This window comes from Engystomops pustulosus, chromosome 2 (genome assembly GCF_040894005.1).
Source record: "Engystomops pustulosus chromosome 2, aEngPut4.maternal, whole genome shotgun sequence".
Taxonomy (NCBI): Eukaryota; Metazoa; Chordata; class Amphibia; order Anura; family Leptodactylidae; genus Engystomops; species Engystomops pustulosus.
This window is the reverse complement of record NC_092412.1, coordinates 151,357,128-151,372,971: the sequence shown is the minus strand read 5'-3', so window position 1 is coordinate 151,372,971 and position 15,844 is coordinate 151,357,128. Positions and strand designations below refer to the sequence as shown.

Below are 15,844 nucleotides of genomic sequence, written 5' to 3'. Positions count from 1 at the left end.
TCTGGTTAAATAGCCGTACTGGCACTTTGCGATAAGTAATAAGGTTTTGGGTTGCAGTTTAGGCACTCGGTCTCTAAAAGGTTCGCCATCACTGCCATAGAAGGTGAAGGTGAGCGCTCCCCAAGCGACACATTTTCGGTTTTTAAATGCGGCGGTTTTTCCGAATACGTCGGGTTTTCGTTCGGCCACGCCCCCACGATTTCTGTCGCGCGCATGCCGGCCCCGATGCGCCACAATCCGATCGCGTGCGCCAAAAACCCGGGGCAATTCATGTACAAGCGGCGCAAATCGGAAATATTCGGGTAACACGTCGGGAAAACGCGAATCGGGCCCTTAGTAAATGACCCCCTATGTGCGTTATGTTATGTGATAACAAGCCCTCACACATCCCTGTAAACGTAAAAATATAAAAGTTAATGCTTTTGGAATGAGGGGAGTAAAAAACAGAAACGCAGAAACAGAAAAGGGCTGAGGGGTTAAAGTGTAACATATATTCGTGCGGTATAATACATTCATTTATTAATAATAATAATAATATGGTTGTAATATGGTGACAGTGCAGTCAGTTGTGGTATGAGGTGACTGTAATCACGATGATATCATATTGTGAAGCAGACGGTGATACTTTTAGTTTTGCTTTTCAGTACTGTAGTCTCTGCCAGACCTTGTAGTATAACCCTCATCATGTGTTGTGTCAATAAAAGTCTTCCTTCCAAATACGAACCATGGGCGATGTGCAAGGGTGTTGTTAGTTGTCAGTATTTTTTGGTTAGGGTGTCGGTAAATTTGGTGGCCATGATGTAGGCTTTGAGGTACCAGGCTGCATCCTGACAGGTGGGGGGCCAGTATTCTCTCTACAGACCGGGGCCCATCACTTTTGGTTGCCAGTTAATATAGAATTACTTAGTGTAGATTTGTACCGTGTTAGCCATGGAGAGCAGAAGAAGAGTGAAGAAATCAGGTGATACCTTTTAGAGGCTAACTGAGTATATATGATGGTGAGCTTTCGAGAATACTAGATCTCTTCGTCAGACATGATGTTATGCATGAAACAGAAAATTCACAGCATTTTATACACAGTAAACAGTGATCATCAAAGGATATTAAAAAAAACCTCTAAAACAACAGATCATCTTATTTACAACAGGATGGCAATAAAAACATTAAAAACCTATGAGGCGAGACACATGAGCCCTTATTCATTTAAGACTGAATCATTCTTTTATGATAACAGTACAAATGAGGAGGGTAAGGCTGTGAATCGCAGGGTTGACTGTGGTTGATTTCTTATCTCTGCGGCTGTAGTGTGACAGCTGGGACGTGTAGTTCCACATCCTAACAGCGCACCGGAACCTTAGAGGTGTACAGCTATTTCTGACCAGCAGATGTCGCCATTGCTCCACGTTCCTCGTCCGTCCAGCAGGGGGCAGTGTTCGCGCTTCTCACTAGTAGCACATGACGTCAGCGCTGATACACGGAGCTGCTCTGACACTCAGCTCCACTCTGCAACTTTCCCGAGCTGGAGCAGGAATGGAAAGGGGGGAGAGGAGGATGTTGTGAGAGAGGGGGGAACCAACAGGTTGGACCTCAGGGGGGACAAGAATAGACTTATACAGGAAGATGGAGAAGTGCAAAATGTACCCCCAGCTGGCACTGCTGCTCCTGGTCGCCCCCCTGTGCTTCCCCCTGGAGACTGAGACTCCCACAGGTCAGTGACTGGTTGCTGCTGCTGTTCCTCCCCCTCCAGTGCTCTTACCCTCCCTCCTTCCCCTCTCACTTACTCCTCTCCTCCTCCTCTTCACCCCCCTTTCCCCGGGCACTTGGTGCACCTCTCCTTACCCCCTTCCATACTGCAGGGACTTCTTGTCCCCTTGCTGCCAGTCTTCTCACTTCTTCCTTGTTTACCTCCCTGTTCTGCTACAACTCTGTGCCCTGGCATTATACCCAGCCCAGCCTGTGCCATCTGTTAAACTCCTGCCTGTGTCTTTTTGTACCTATTTTCCCCTGCCCCCTCCCTATTGTCACCTTCCTGTGTGTGGATTGTCTTCTTTTTGTTCCCTCAAGGCATACTTTCCTTCCTATCACCTGAGAGCCTGTGCTATGGCTATTATTAGGACTTCTTTACTAGTGCAGGTGGTAATAGATGTGGCACCCATTGTGTCTGACCAATAGTCTTATCTTTCCCAGAAAGACCTGACCTTATCCTAGTGAAATGTAGCCATATTTTTATTTCTGCTTGTTTATAAAATATTTGGCTATTGATTCCCAGATTCAAATAACATGTATCATTTCTTTATATGATGTCATCAGCTCAGTTTTCCAGGCTGATAAAAATCTTGTCAAGTCATGGGACATCATATATATATATATATATATATATATATATATTATATATACTATTGTCCCTGAGAAGTTCTCTCTAAAGGAATAAATCGGAGCACCATTTCTGCTCGGTTATATTTTAGCTTCCCCGCATCTTCTTATCTCAGACACCATTCAACTGATTTCCCTGTTTGCCCAAACTGTGGGTAGTCCTTTAATGTCACTGCCAGTCCCTTTATGTTTGACATCCACTTTGTCTGTACTGCATCTCAGCATATACCATCCTCTGTACCCACAACCGCCCACATCAAGTGTCTCTTTAGCATCTAATAACTTCCCATCACCCATTTTTACTCTACTTTTCTAAATCTTCTCTTCACATTTCCTTTTTTTCCCCAAACACCTCCCCCTCCTTCACACCTTTATTTCCATAATCCCTTTCCTCCTTGCTATTTACGGTTTAACATACCTCCCTTTGATGTAAGGTTTTTTTGTTGCCAAGTGGATAGAGGAGGGGAATGTGCTGCTCTTGAATACTGGAAATCTCATTGAGACGACCTGTAAAGTTTGCCTTAATGATGGAAGGGCTCCGAATACATTAATTAGCTGCTAACTTGTTAATAATTTATATAACTTGTTTTGCTGACACAAGGAAAAATTCCAGCACTAAAGTCTGTGGGGACAGATAAAGGAGATTTTAGTGAGATTCGAATATATTGTGAGTCAGGGGATACCATGAGAGGCATACATATAGAGATGGTAGGAGCCATTATATAGGGAGAGGTGGTGGTTGTGTAGCAAATTGGTAGTAGTAATAGACTGTGAGCAGTTATACAAGGGGCAATTACATTGTTACAAGGAGTGTTCGAAATGTTACATATAAATGTGATAAGTGATACTGTTAAAGATGACTGGCAAGTGACAGGGGTTTCACTATATAGACTAAGAACCTGTTGCCTAGAAAGATTCCTATTAACTTATGGAAGACCAACTTGGGGACACAACTGCAACCATTTAAATGTATCCTAAAGTGCAGGTCTGGAGTCCAAAAGCCTGCAGTGAAAATGTGACCACCCTGACGTGGTATATGGCTGAAAGGGCTGACAAGTGGGAGGGGCATGAGTGGCAACCTCCAGTTTTGGTTATACATGTTTATAAGAAATGAGGCCTATATAGTGTGTGGGAGCCTGGTGGCAGTTTTACATAAATGGAGGATAAATATGTGATGGAGCTATTGAGGAACTCTTCTGTCAGGCTATATTGTAATATGATGAGGCTTGATGAATGGCTTGTCCAGCAGTTAAATGGTCACTTGTGACTCCGGACCTTCAAGTCTAGACTCATCTTTTTTTCCTGATGATTAACCTCTCTTCCTACAGAGATCAAAGTCCCTTTTCCCTAAAGCCTTACTTTCCGGCTGCCTGGTCCCCTCTCATCAGTCTCCTCATTCCCCTGGCAGGCTGGTGTGAGGTGTGTGTTCTTACATGTGTTGCAGGTGGTCCTATTGATCAGTGATCCATAAATGCATTCCCTACTGTGACTCTGCAGCTGCACTAAAATCTGCCCATTCTTTTTGGTTAAATCATTAATAGAATGGAATCATTGTTTGGGTTCTTCTGTTGTGTTTTATTATGTTTTTTTGGTGGTGTTACTAAGGTCGCCGTGATGCCACAAGCCTGTATTGGGCAATTTAGTAGCATGCATTATCACAGAAATGTTAGGATTGACTGTCACCTATGCCACCTTTTTATCTACATAAGCTGTGTTCTAGTTAAACACTTTAGTGTGATAAAGTGGGATTACCAGTAGTCTTCTTAGCTTGCCTCTGTGCCATATGTACTCATTATACTTTTCTTTCTTATGGGTAGATCCTAAATTCCTTACACCAAGTCTTCTGTGGGGATCAGTCTGGTTTCATTGTCATGAGATTAATGTGGGAGATGACACTGAATTCAGGTCACCCTGCACTTACTGCACAGTATTGTGTGAGCCCCTATTAACATCTCACTACAACTTGTTCAGACAGGCTCAGGGGGTCGGGGAGGGAGACAAAAGACTGTTACAGTCTGTATAGGAGGAAGCAGAAGTGCAGGTTGATACTGAGAAGAGGGCAGGGCAATGATAGGAGAATAATGTGCTAGGGGCAAGAATGAGAGGAATGAGAAGGTGCCAAAGGTAGATGATAGGATCACTCCATGAGAGAAGATACGTCACTACGCCGTGGCTATTAAACGGCTGTTAAAGCAAATAAACATTTGTTTCCCCTCTAGTGTGTCATACAAATCCAGGAACCAGGTAGTTAATACGCAAAATACCGTAATATACTCCGGGTATCTTACTTTTTTGTTTATTACTGTTATGTCCATGGAATTTTTTTTTTGCTTTTGAAGTGATTGATAGTAATTTATCCCTTCTGTAAGAAGCTGACAGTAAATATACCCAAATGAACAACTATATTAAATCCAATTCTATGAACAGTTATATTTGGGTTTGATATTAGAGGCTTTTGTTATGGACGTAATGAATGTAAAGCAGTGATATAGTGCACAGAGACTCATAGAAAGCATAACCAGCAGCTTTGGAGAATATTTTAGCTTGAAATAATAGCAAGAGAGAACGGAGGGCAGTTTTCCTAGAAATATTGAATGGTCTTCTATGCTTTGCTTAAAAATGCTTGATTTACTAACAGTCCAATTTTTATGAGTAAGCATCTGTCAGGCAGTGGAACACCTCATTATCCTGTTCCCCCATAATCTCTGGCACAGACATTACAAGCAAATGGAAAGAAACAGGTTAATGTGTCTGCAGTGGGTGATCTCGCTGACTCTTCAGCTACATGGACCAGACGCTTTGTTAAACAATAGGGACCCAGCTAATCCCACAGACAGAAGCCATGTAAAATCCTCCCTATTGTGGGAACTGGGGCAGTGTGTGTTTTAGTTTTTTTTTTTTTTTTTGGGGGGGGGGGTTAAAATTGTTGCGTTAAGAATTCACATTTATTTTTATATTTATAAAAGAAGCATGTTGTAGTGCATATTTTTCTCGGCCCAATACATAAGATCACCTAAACGTTTCTGTGTTTAATTGTTGCATGTAGTGCAGGAATGAAATGTTTTTTTTCATTTGTTATATGCTGCATGTTAATTAGTTGGGAATATTTTGTACCTTCGGATACTAGGGTATTGGATTATATTATAAAATAGATGGGAATACACAAGTTTCAAAATGAGCTACAAGTGACTATGGAATTTTCTTATGCAAGGGTTGATAGTTAAATGGTATGTTTCCTAATTTGTGTTGTAAACAGAGAATGTAGGCACTTGTTTAAATGGTCGCAACCATGCCATATTACCATTATGCCATTATAGATCTGCTTTGATTAGTGGCATAACAAGACGATAATGGGCCCCAGTGCAAACTTTGTGTTGGGGCCCCATATACCAAAACCCTTATTAATGTCTGCATATAACACATGAAACCTGAGAATACACATATGATACATACACGTTACATATACATACACATAAATATGTACCTGTAGTAAATACAAATATACCAGAAATTAATATACAGCACACAGAAGATACACATAGATGCTGTGTATAAAAATATAACGGCAATAAATGTACTGCACAAAATGGCTGAGATCAGAGATCCCTTACAGATAAAGTCACAGTTGCTGCCTTCTTCCTCTGTGTTGGCCTGGTCCATCATATTCATAAAATTACTAAGACCATTTATGCCACACCTTCTCATTCAAAGAGTTTTCTGTATTGTCATGACTATAAAAATTGTAATTTCACACTGAAGGCATCACAACTGTGTGGAATTACATAGTTAACAAAAATGTGTGGAACAACTGAAAATATTTCTTATATTCTAGGTTCTTCAGAGTAGTCACCTTTTGCTTTGATTACTGCTTTGCACATACTTGGAGTTCTCTTGATGAGCTTCATGAGGTAGTCACAAGAAAAGGTTTTCACATCACACGTGTGCCCTGTCAGGTTTAGTAAGTGTTTTTTTTTTTGCTTTATAATTGGGGTTGGGATCATTAGTTGTGTTGTGCAGAAGTCAGGTGGATACACATCTGGGAGTCCTACTGAATACACTGTTAGAATTTTTATTATGGCTAGGAAGAAGCCGCTCAGTAATGAAAAATAAGTGGTCATCATTACTTTAAGAAATGAAGGTCAGTCAGTCCAAAAAATTGGGAAAACTTTGAAAGTGTCCCCAAGTGCAGTTGAAAAAACCATCAAGCGCCACAAAGAAACTGGCTCGCAAGAGGACCGCCCCAGGAAAGGAAGACCAAGAGTCACCTCTGCTGCAGAGGATAAGTTCATCCGAGTCACAGCCTCAGAAATCGCAGGTTAACAGCAGCTCAGATTAATGACCAGAGCCAATGGCTCTGTGTCAATGCTACACAGAGTTCTAGCAGCAGACACATCTGAACGCCAACTGTTAAGAGAAGACAGTGTGCAGCAGCCTTCATGGTAAAATAGCTGCTCAGAGGCCACTGCTAAGAATAGGCAACAAGCACAAGAGACTTTTTTGGGCTTAAGAAAACAAGGAATGGAAATCTGTGCTTCCTCTGAAGAGTCCAAATTTGAGATCTTTGGTTCCAACCACCGGGTCTTTGTGCGACGTAGAAAAGGTGAATGAATGGACTCTACATGCATGGTTTACAACGTGATGCATGGAGGAGTAGGTGTGATGGTGTGACACTGGGTTCTTTGTTGTTGACACTGTTGGGGATTTATTCAAAATTGAATGTATCCTGAACCAGCATGCTATTCCGTCCGCTTTGCGTTTAGTTGGACCATCATGACCCCAAACCCACCTCAAGGCTGTGTAAGGGCTATTTGACCAAGAAGGGGAGTGATGGGGGGCTACGCCAGATGACTGGGCCTCCACAGTCACCAGGCCTGAACCCAATCGAGATGGTTTTGGGTGAGCTGGACCGCAGAGTGAAAGCAAAAGGGCCAACAAGTGCTAAGCATCCCTGGGAACTTCTTCAAGACTGCTGGAAGACCATTTCAGCTGACTAGCTCTTGAAGCTCATCAAGTGAATTCCAAGAGTGTTCAAAACAGTAATCAAAGCAACGGGTGGCTACTTTGAAGAACCTAAAAAATAAAACATATTTTCAGGTGTTTCACACTTTTTTGTTAAGTATGTATTTCCACATGTGTTATTTCATAATTTAGGTGCCTCCAGTGTGAATCTACAGAAAATACTTGAATGAGAAGGTGTGTCCAAATATTTGGTCTTTACTATATATGATATATCAATAACAGAAAGCATTAGTAATAGCAAATAATGTCCACATTGACTCCATGGCTTCACCAAGACCGTGAACACTCAAGCTGCGTGTGACGTTTTGGAGGAAACTCCTCCTGCCTCAGATATCCTAGTCCGTATCCTGGTGGGCTCCTCACGTGTAAAATTCTCCATTAGATATACAACCTCACAATAACTTCCACCGCTTTTTCTGCAGGATTTGCCAGCCAGTTAGCTCCTTGCCACACATCTCCACACTGTGCCACTAAAAATATACCGCAGTTATTACAGTACAGTATCCCCTGGATATTATGTCCCTCACCGAGGGACTATGTCCCTCACTGTGCTGCTAAATAACACTCCATACAACTAAGCACGCTGCCACCTATACCTACAACATATAAAATTAATAACAGAAGCTGCCAATATATAAAATTAATAACAGACGCCCCCAACATATACAACTAATCACTTACCGACGTGTGACCTATTAGTATGTCACTCGTCGTATGCTTGTGTATGGAGAGGGGTCATGGAATTTGGGAATTTTTTTTCCTAGTATACGACATGGAACATTAAGTACTGTCACTAGATTTTTGAAGGTGGGGATTAAAAAATGGAAAAGCAAAAACTAAAAAGAGCCTGGTTGTTAAGGGGTTAATAACATTCCCCCCCATGCCATCCCCCCCACGGTCCCCTTTTTCATATAAAATTCATAACAGCAACCCCCCACCCCCGCAATATAAAATTAATAACAGCAGCCCCAGTCATATAAAATTAATAACAGCAGACCACCTTATCAATGCTCATTTAAAAAATAGTACAGTAGTAGTGTGGTGCCAATGATGGCGCTGACACCACTGCCTCCTTAAGTCATGGAGAGGGCCCACACCCACCTCAGGCAGATGCGGGCCCACCCCAGTCACCCTGTGACTGTGATTGTTACAGCTTTGATAATCTAATATTTATATGGAGTGTCTAATGATCCTGAAATTCTCTCCGTCAATAAAGATCCACAAGAATACTTGAAGGATTTCAACCTCTCCAAATAAGCCAGTTTGGGTAAAAAAAATAAAATGGTGTATTCTCAGCAAATGAAAGGGTCGGGAACCTCCAGGACCCAAGCCAGTGGGTTTAATAAAGGGGCATGAGCCTAAATGCTCATTCATACCAGTTGGAGTGCATGGTACAACTATAAAATATATGAGGTCAGAGGGGTCTGTCTGTAACTATGGGTTGTCTGTAAGTCGGGTGTCCTTAAGTAAGGGGACCGCCTGTATCTCTATTCCAGAAGGAACAGATTCCAGGCTGTAATCGCACTGTTTCAATGTGATTGTGTCTCTTCAACACAGTGTAGGGGACTGGTTTAAGTCTTTATAAGGAGGACTCTTACTCGGCTAAACCAGTTCTGAAGAGAAGCAATCACATCGAAACAGTGCTGTCTACAGTTGGGAATGTGTTCCTTCTGGATTAGATATACTGGTTTGGCTTTAATTCCACATTATGTCATTAGACTTCCTAAAAGTCATGCTTGATGTTAGGGGGGCTGCTTTACAAGGTAGCCAATGAAGCATTGTTTTCCTTGTCCCAGCCTGGAAAACTTATTTGCATATTTCACAACATTTTCTTACAGTATTCCCATTATCCGTTATCCACTTTCACTACACATGTATTAGAATGTTTGATAGGAATATCCACACTATTTGTTACGTTGCAGAACTTTGTGCATGAACCTGAAATCTGTGTGATACCACCGGTATAGACTGCAATTTGTGAGAAAAAATAATCTTCTGAAAAACAATTAAAACACATTAATGTTTAAAACTATGTATTTGTTTATGTAGCAGAGATAACTGTCCTTGGTTTCTTACCAGTGCTGGCTGAGCCTGTGCACCATGGGCCACTTTGGGAACCTCATTCTCTTCTTGTGGTCAACTTACCAATTATTAGACACTGTCACTAACCCCTGTCCTGGCATATGGATTGAAACAAATAATTTGACATTATTTCTTGGTCTTTTGACACTACAATCTTCCTACCTTCCACTTCTAGAGTCTAGTGTAGTCCAGATTTTCCCTTTTCAGCTTTCACATGAAGTATTTCCTCTTTCCCATCAGTTGTAGCAGGAGTGTCTTTCCTCAATGGTAACAGCATTGTTGTCTAAGTATTTCTTTGATTTCATAGGATTGTATTCTCTTTCTGGCCTTAAATATACGGTTTACATATGAGTGGCAATGTTAGTTTTCACCTGAGCTTTTCACTGCTTGTTGAGAAACGCAAATCAGAAGTTTAAAGTGTTCTCTTGTTGTTTATCTGTGTCCCATTGTCAAAGGAAAGTTTAGCAGCAATAAAAGCGGTTACGTGATTGCAAGTGCAAGTTCTCTTAGTAGGACATCATTTACAGCTGTTAAAAGCTCCATGGGCGTGATGGGGATTACAAAATATTTTTTTTGTAAGCAATTTACAACCGTGTTAACTGTGCCTTGAGAAATCTTCTTTTCCTCCATACAGAAATTTATTTTAAGCTCCAACTAGCTCTCTATGATCTTTTATATGTAAGGTGTTACTTTGTCTTTATTAGTCTTGTGGATCCAGCCCGTTCAAAATATTAAAAGAGTTATTCCCTGGGATGATTTGGATTGCATGGTGGCCAAGCCCAGAAGAAAATTGCACAAATGCTTTTTTTGTCAATATCATCGCTTTTGGATCCAGCTTCTAAGTGCGCAACATGAAATATAAAATACCATCACTAGGAAGTACAATTTGCTAAACAGAAATTAAGTACACATAAAGCTCTGTACATAGAAAAATCAAAAGAGTGGACCGAAAAACAGAAAAAGGTCCATCAGCAACAAGGAGTTAAATGAGTTCTAATGCAGTGGTAGGGCCGGTTCCACACTTGCGAGTGTGACGCGATGAACTTGCATCACACTCGCAATGCATGCTGCTCGGATCGCACGGCCCGAATGCTGCAAACCGGAACTGAACTCAGCATGTCAGTTCACTCCCGGTGTGCAGTGTTCGGGCCGTGTGATCCGGGCAGCATGCATTGCGAGTGTGATGCAAGTTCATCGCATCACACTCGCAAGTGTGGAACGGCCCTAAGGCCGGCGCCACACAGGGCGCTTTGTCTGCGCTTGCAAACGCAGACAAAGTCGCGCCCACCGGGGCGGGCCTCGGCTCGATAGCATCGGCGTTTCTATGGAAACGCCTGCGATCGGGAACGAGCCGCCGGTGTTTCGCGTTAAATTAACGCAAAACACCGGCGGCTCGTTCCCAATCGCAGGCGTTTCCATGGAAACGCCGATGCGATCGGGCTGAGGCCCGCCCCGGTGGGCGCGACTTTGTCTGCGTTTGCGTTCGCAAGCGCAGACAAAGCGCCCTGTGTGGCGCCGGCCTAAGAGTTATACTCACATCTGCCGCTACCCTGCTTCCTGATTGTGCCATCTTTCTCCTTGAATGGATGGGGGGTGTAATACACAAGTGATTCTCTTGAATAAAAGTAAAAGTAAAAAAAAAAGTAAATAAAAAAATTTCAACAATATGAAATAAATGAAAATTACCGTATATACTCGTGTATAAGCCGAGTTTTTCAGCACAAAAAATGAGAAGTAAAACGTCCCCTTGGCTTATACACGAGTCAGTCAGTCAGTCAGTCAGTAAAAATTACTTAAAAAAAATAAACTTATATACTCACCCTCAGGTGGCCCCGAAGCGCAGCGCTGCTCCCCCAATGTCCGCGCGGCTCGTCTTCAGGCATCCGCGCCCGTTTTCTGTCTTCTGCAGGGCGCCGCCATTGTTTTTCCCCCGGGCGGCGCCTAGCATGACGTCAGCGCGTCATACTAGGTGCCGGCCCGGGAGAGAGCAATGGCGGCGTCCCACAGAAGAAGGAAGACGGGCGCAGAAGCCTGAAGACAAGCGGCGCGGACATCGGGGGAGCAGCGCTGCACATCGGGGCCACCGGAGGGTGAGTATATAAGTTTATTTATTGTTTTTATGCTGGGCTGGCTGTATACTACTGGGGGCAGGCTGGGCTGTATACTACACGGGGCAGGCTGGGGTGCTGTATACTACTGGGGGCAGGCTGTATACTACTGGGGGCAGGCTGTATACTACTGGGAGCAGGCTGTATACTACATGGGGCTAGCTGTATACTACATGGGGCTAGCTGTATACTACATGGGGCTAGCTGTATACTACATAGGGCTAGCTGTATACTACATAGGGCTGGCTGTATACTACTGGGGGCAAGCTGGGCTGGCTGTATACTACTGGGGGCAGGCTGGGCTGGCTGTATACTACTGGGGGCAGGCTGTATACTATAGGGGGCTGGTTGGCTGTATACTGGGGGGGGCTGTGCATTTCCCACCCTCGGCTTATACTCGAGTCAATAGGTTTTCCCAGTTTTTGGTGGTAAAATTAGGGGCCTTGGCTTATACTCGGGTCGGCTTATACTCGAGTATATACGGTAAATTAAAATGTATCAAATCCCCCTATTCATATATGCCTCTAACTTGTTTAATAAAAATAAATAATTATTGAACCCACATGGAGAACACCATAAAAAAAATTACAAAAGTTATAACTGTCCATCTTGCTGCACAAAAAATGTAAAAAAACTACTTCAAAATCGTACAACTCGTCCCCCCAAAAAACATACCATCACAAAGCTCCAATTACAAAAAGTAAAAATTGTGATCCAAAAAACGTAATTTTTTTCCATAATAAGTTTTTACTTAGCAAAATTAGCAAAGAATATTAATAACCAATATAACTGGGAAATTAGCTTATTCTATTGACCTATTGGATAAAGTGAGCTTTTTACTTATGCTATAGAGGGATAGACAAGAAGAAAAGCTATAAATAAAAGATGTTTTTTCCATGATAAAGAGTTAATAAAATTTTTATCAAAATGGTATAGTTGCCCAAAAATGTTGTCACTAATAAATTGCAATGAAAATGTATTTACTTTATAAGCATTATTTTTTTATACATGTATGTAATTTCTCTTTTTTTAGAACACAATTTATAATAAAAAATATAAATTTAAAAAAAGCAAATCTCAACCAGCAAAAATATGAGTACTGTATACGACTATATTAAAGGAAAAATTTAAATTTGAAAGCCTGTAAAGTACGCCAATTAAAAATCCCCAAACTGCAACGTGCTTCAAGAGAAAAGTACCTGGGGCATGGACAGAAATTGATAACAAATTTACAAGCCATGTGAGACTACATCATTATACATCCCATGTTTAGCATTAACAAGAAAATGGACCCCAGAAATAGACCCCCTTGAATGACCCCCCCAATGTACAGTATAGTCACATAGTGCAGGATCAAGTACTCAGTATATTCCACACAGCTTATATATGTTCTTTATCTAATCTTATGCCACTTGATCAAATCCAAAATATATAACCACATTCTCACATTGCTTATGTCCGTGTAGATTTGAGACATTTGTAACAAAAAGTAAAAAAAAAAAGCCATTGAACCAAACTTAGATGCTGGAAAAGCTTAGGATGGTTCAATATAAGGGTCCTGTCATTTGTCACACTAAGGGCGGCGGCACACGTGGCGTTTTGAACCCATTTTTGCGCCGTTTTTAAGCAGTCCGTTATTGACCGGTTTTGCCAATTATCTTAATTAAAACGAGTCAAAAACGAATGCGTTAAAAAAAAACCGGACTGCTTAAAAACAGCCTAAAAACGGTTTCAAAACTCCACGTGTGCCGCCGGCCTAAGGCCTCTTTCACACTTGCGTTGCAGATCACGTCAGGGTCTGATCAGGGTTTGGTCAGTGAAAAGCTGACATTTTTCATCAGAGTTCAATCAGTTTGCAGTTAGAGTTTCTTCAGTGTCTCCGTTTTTACGCGCTTTTTAAATGCATTTTCAATGTGTTTTTCACGCGCAGATAATGCACGTGAAAAGAACTCAGGACAGAGCTCTACCTTTTCTATGGCAATAGATAAGTGAAAAGTGATACGTGAAAAACACATTGCACTTGCATGTGTCTCAGAGTGCAATGAGTTTTTGATGCATCTCCATAGACTTGTATGGTGCGTTTTTAAGCGCATGACTTGCAAAAGTAGAGCATGTCGAGATTTAAATAAAAAAAAACAAAAAACGAGTGTGTGTGCGTGGAAAAAAATGCAAGTCTGAAAAAGCCTGTTGATTACAATGGGTCAGAGTGCAATGCTAGGTCTGCACGTCCAAAGCATGCACAAAACACGCGTGTGAAAGGGGCCTAAGTGATTATGGTGGTGATCATGCTAGTGATTCTTGATGCAGTGGCTGTCGGACATTATTGGTTTCTGCATTGCTCATTCACTGCTCAGGTGAATCCTTTGAGATAATTTGGCGCAGAGCAGCAAGTCATCCAACGTGATTGGGGAAATAGCATCACCAGTCCCTCTTCATGTATCGGGCTGCGAATTTGCAGCGGCGGGCGCACGAGCGCCAGCGTATGATAAATATCCCCCAAGGTGTCTAAGTTATTTTATGGTTATTTTATTGATCAGACAGGATTGGAAATCACAACCTTGGCCACTGAGCTATATATGGCAGCCTTTTTATAAGTGCAGAATCCAGCTGGCCAGCTGTGTTATTTCCATGACTCCCCACAGTTAGGGTGATGCCACACATGGCGTTTTGAACTCGTTTTTGGTCCGTTTTTAAGCAGTCCGTACAAAAATGCAAGCGTTGAAAAACGCATGCGTGTCTTTGAAAATGCATCCATTTTTGACCAGTTTTAATTAAGATAATTGGTAAAACCTGTCAAAAACGGCTGAGTTTTCATAAAACGCATGCGTTTTTTAGTGCATGCATGTTTTAACGGACTGCTTAAAAAACGAACAAAACAGGTTCAAAACGCCATGTGTGGCATCACCCTTAGTGTCAGTGGGATGCAAATAAGTAAAAAAAAAAAATTGAATTGCCCTCACTGATCCTCTCTCAACACAGCAGCAAATGTGGTGATCGCGATTGCAGGTGGTGCAACTGGGCTCGGAAAAAAAAAGTTTCAACTAACATGAAGTACAATGTGTCACAAAAAATCTCAATCTCAAAATTAACTTGGTATATTAAAGTGTTCCAAAGTTATTACAAATTAAATTGATTTAAAAAATAGAGCTGTGTCCATAAGGTCAAAATATAATTAGTCCTTAGGGGTTAAGGGGACTGCTGTGGACATATTATTAAAGTGGTTGTCCGAGTTCTGGAAAAAACACTAAAGGTGGCCGGGAGAGGGCTGCTTAAAAAAATAAAGTCCTACTTACCTTCCGGTCCCTTACAGCATCGAGCGCTGCTGTCACTCCGGTCCGGGCGCCATGTAAACAAACATGGCTGCCGGAGCAGCGCAGGACTCAGCTTCTGGCCGGCTGTGGCCGGGCACGCCTACCCGTCCCTATTCACAGCATTGTTGGGTCCGGCCGGAATGATAAGTTGGACTTTGTTTTTTTAAGCAGCCCTCTCCCGGCCACCTTTAGTGTTTTTTCCAGAACTCGGACAACCCCTTTAAGGTGGCTGCTGTGGATATTTCATTAAGGGAGCTGCTGTGGGCATATTATTAAGGGGGCTGCTGAGGATATTTCATTAAGGGGGTTGCGAGGATTTCATTAAGGGGCTGCTGTGGGCATATTATTAAGGGGGCTGCTGAGGATATTTCATTAAGGGGGCTGCTGCGAGGATTTCATTAAGGGGCTGCTGTGGACATATTATTAAGGGGGCTGCTGAGGATATTTCATTAAGGGGGCTGCTGCGAGGATTTCATTAAGGGGGCTGCTGTGGACATATCAGTAAGGGGGCTACTGTGAATATTTTATTTATAAGGGAACTGCAGTGGACATTTTATTATTTGGGGGCTGCTATGGACATTTCATTAATAAGAGAGACTGCTGCTGGACACTACATATAAGGTGTATGAGTACGGTACTGTGTGTATACATCTGTGTAGCATATAAGTGTACTTTTGAGTCTTGTTAGGCCATCCTTATACCAATTTGTTTCTGTAGCTGGCAAGTCCCATTTGAAGAGTTAGTCCCACAAAAATGTGTCACCTATCTACAGAATGGGTGATAAAGGAATGATCACCTTGGGGTGCTATTCTCATGTTATCTCTGCTCCATCAACTGTATAAATACTGAATAGAGAAGTAACTTTTTAAATCACTGCTCCTGTAGATAGATGATAAATGTAGTTTGTTGGGCTTTAAAGGAAACCTACCATTTGATTTTATGCATTATGAA

General features: G+C 42.0%; 1 protein-coding gene across 7 annotated transcripts in view; it reads left to right on the top strand.

Annotated features, from left to right (window-relative positions):
• Positions 1 to 1,472: 1,472 nt before the first annotated feature.
• The window catches only part of PTPRU (protein tyrosine phosphatase receptor type U), an 83,065-nt gene continuing 68,693 nt past the window's right edge, over positions 1,473 to 15,844 (top strand). For 4 of the 7 annotated variants that reach the window (XM_072136888.1, XM_072136886.1, XM_072136884.1 and 1 more), the window contains exon 1: positions 1,478 to 1,708. In XM_072136888.1, coding sequence (XP_071992989.1) covers positions 1,621 to 1,708 — 88 coding nt within the window. In that variant the 5' untranslated portion in view covers positions 1,478 to 1,620. Of the gene's footprint in view, positions 1,709 to 15,844 lie in introns of all 7 variants that reach the window. The other 3 variants (XM_072136887.1, XM_072136883.1, XM_072136889.1) reach the window with 2 other exon arrangements.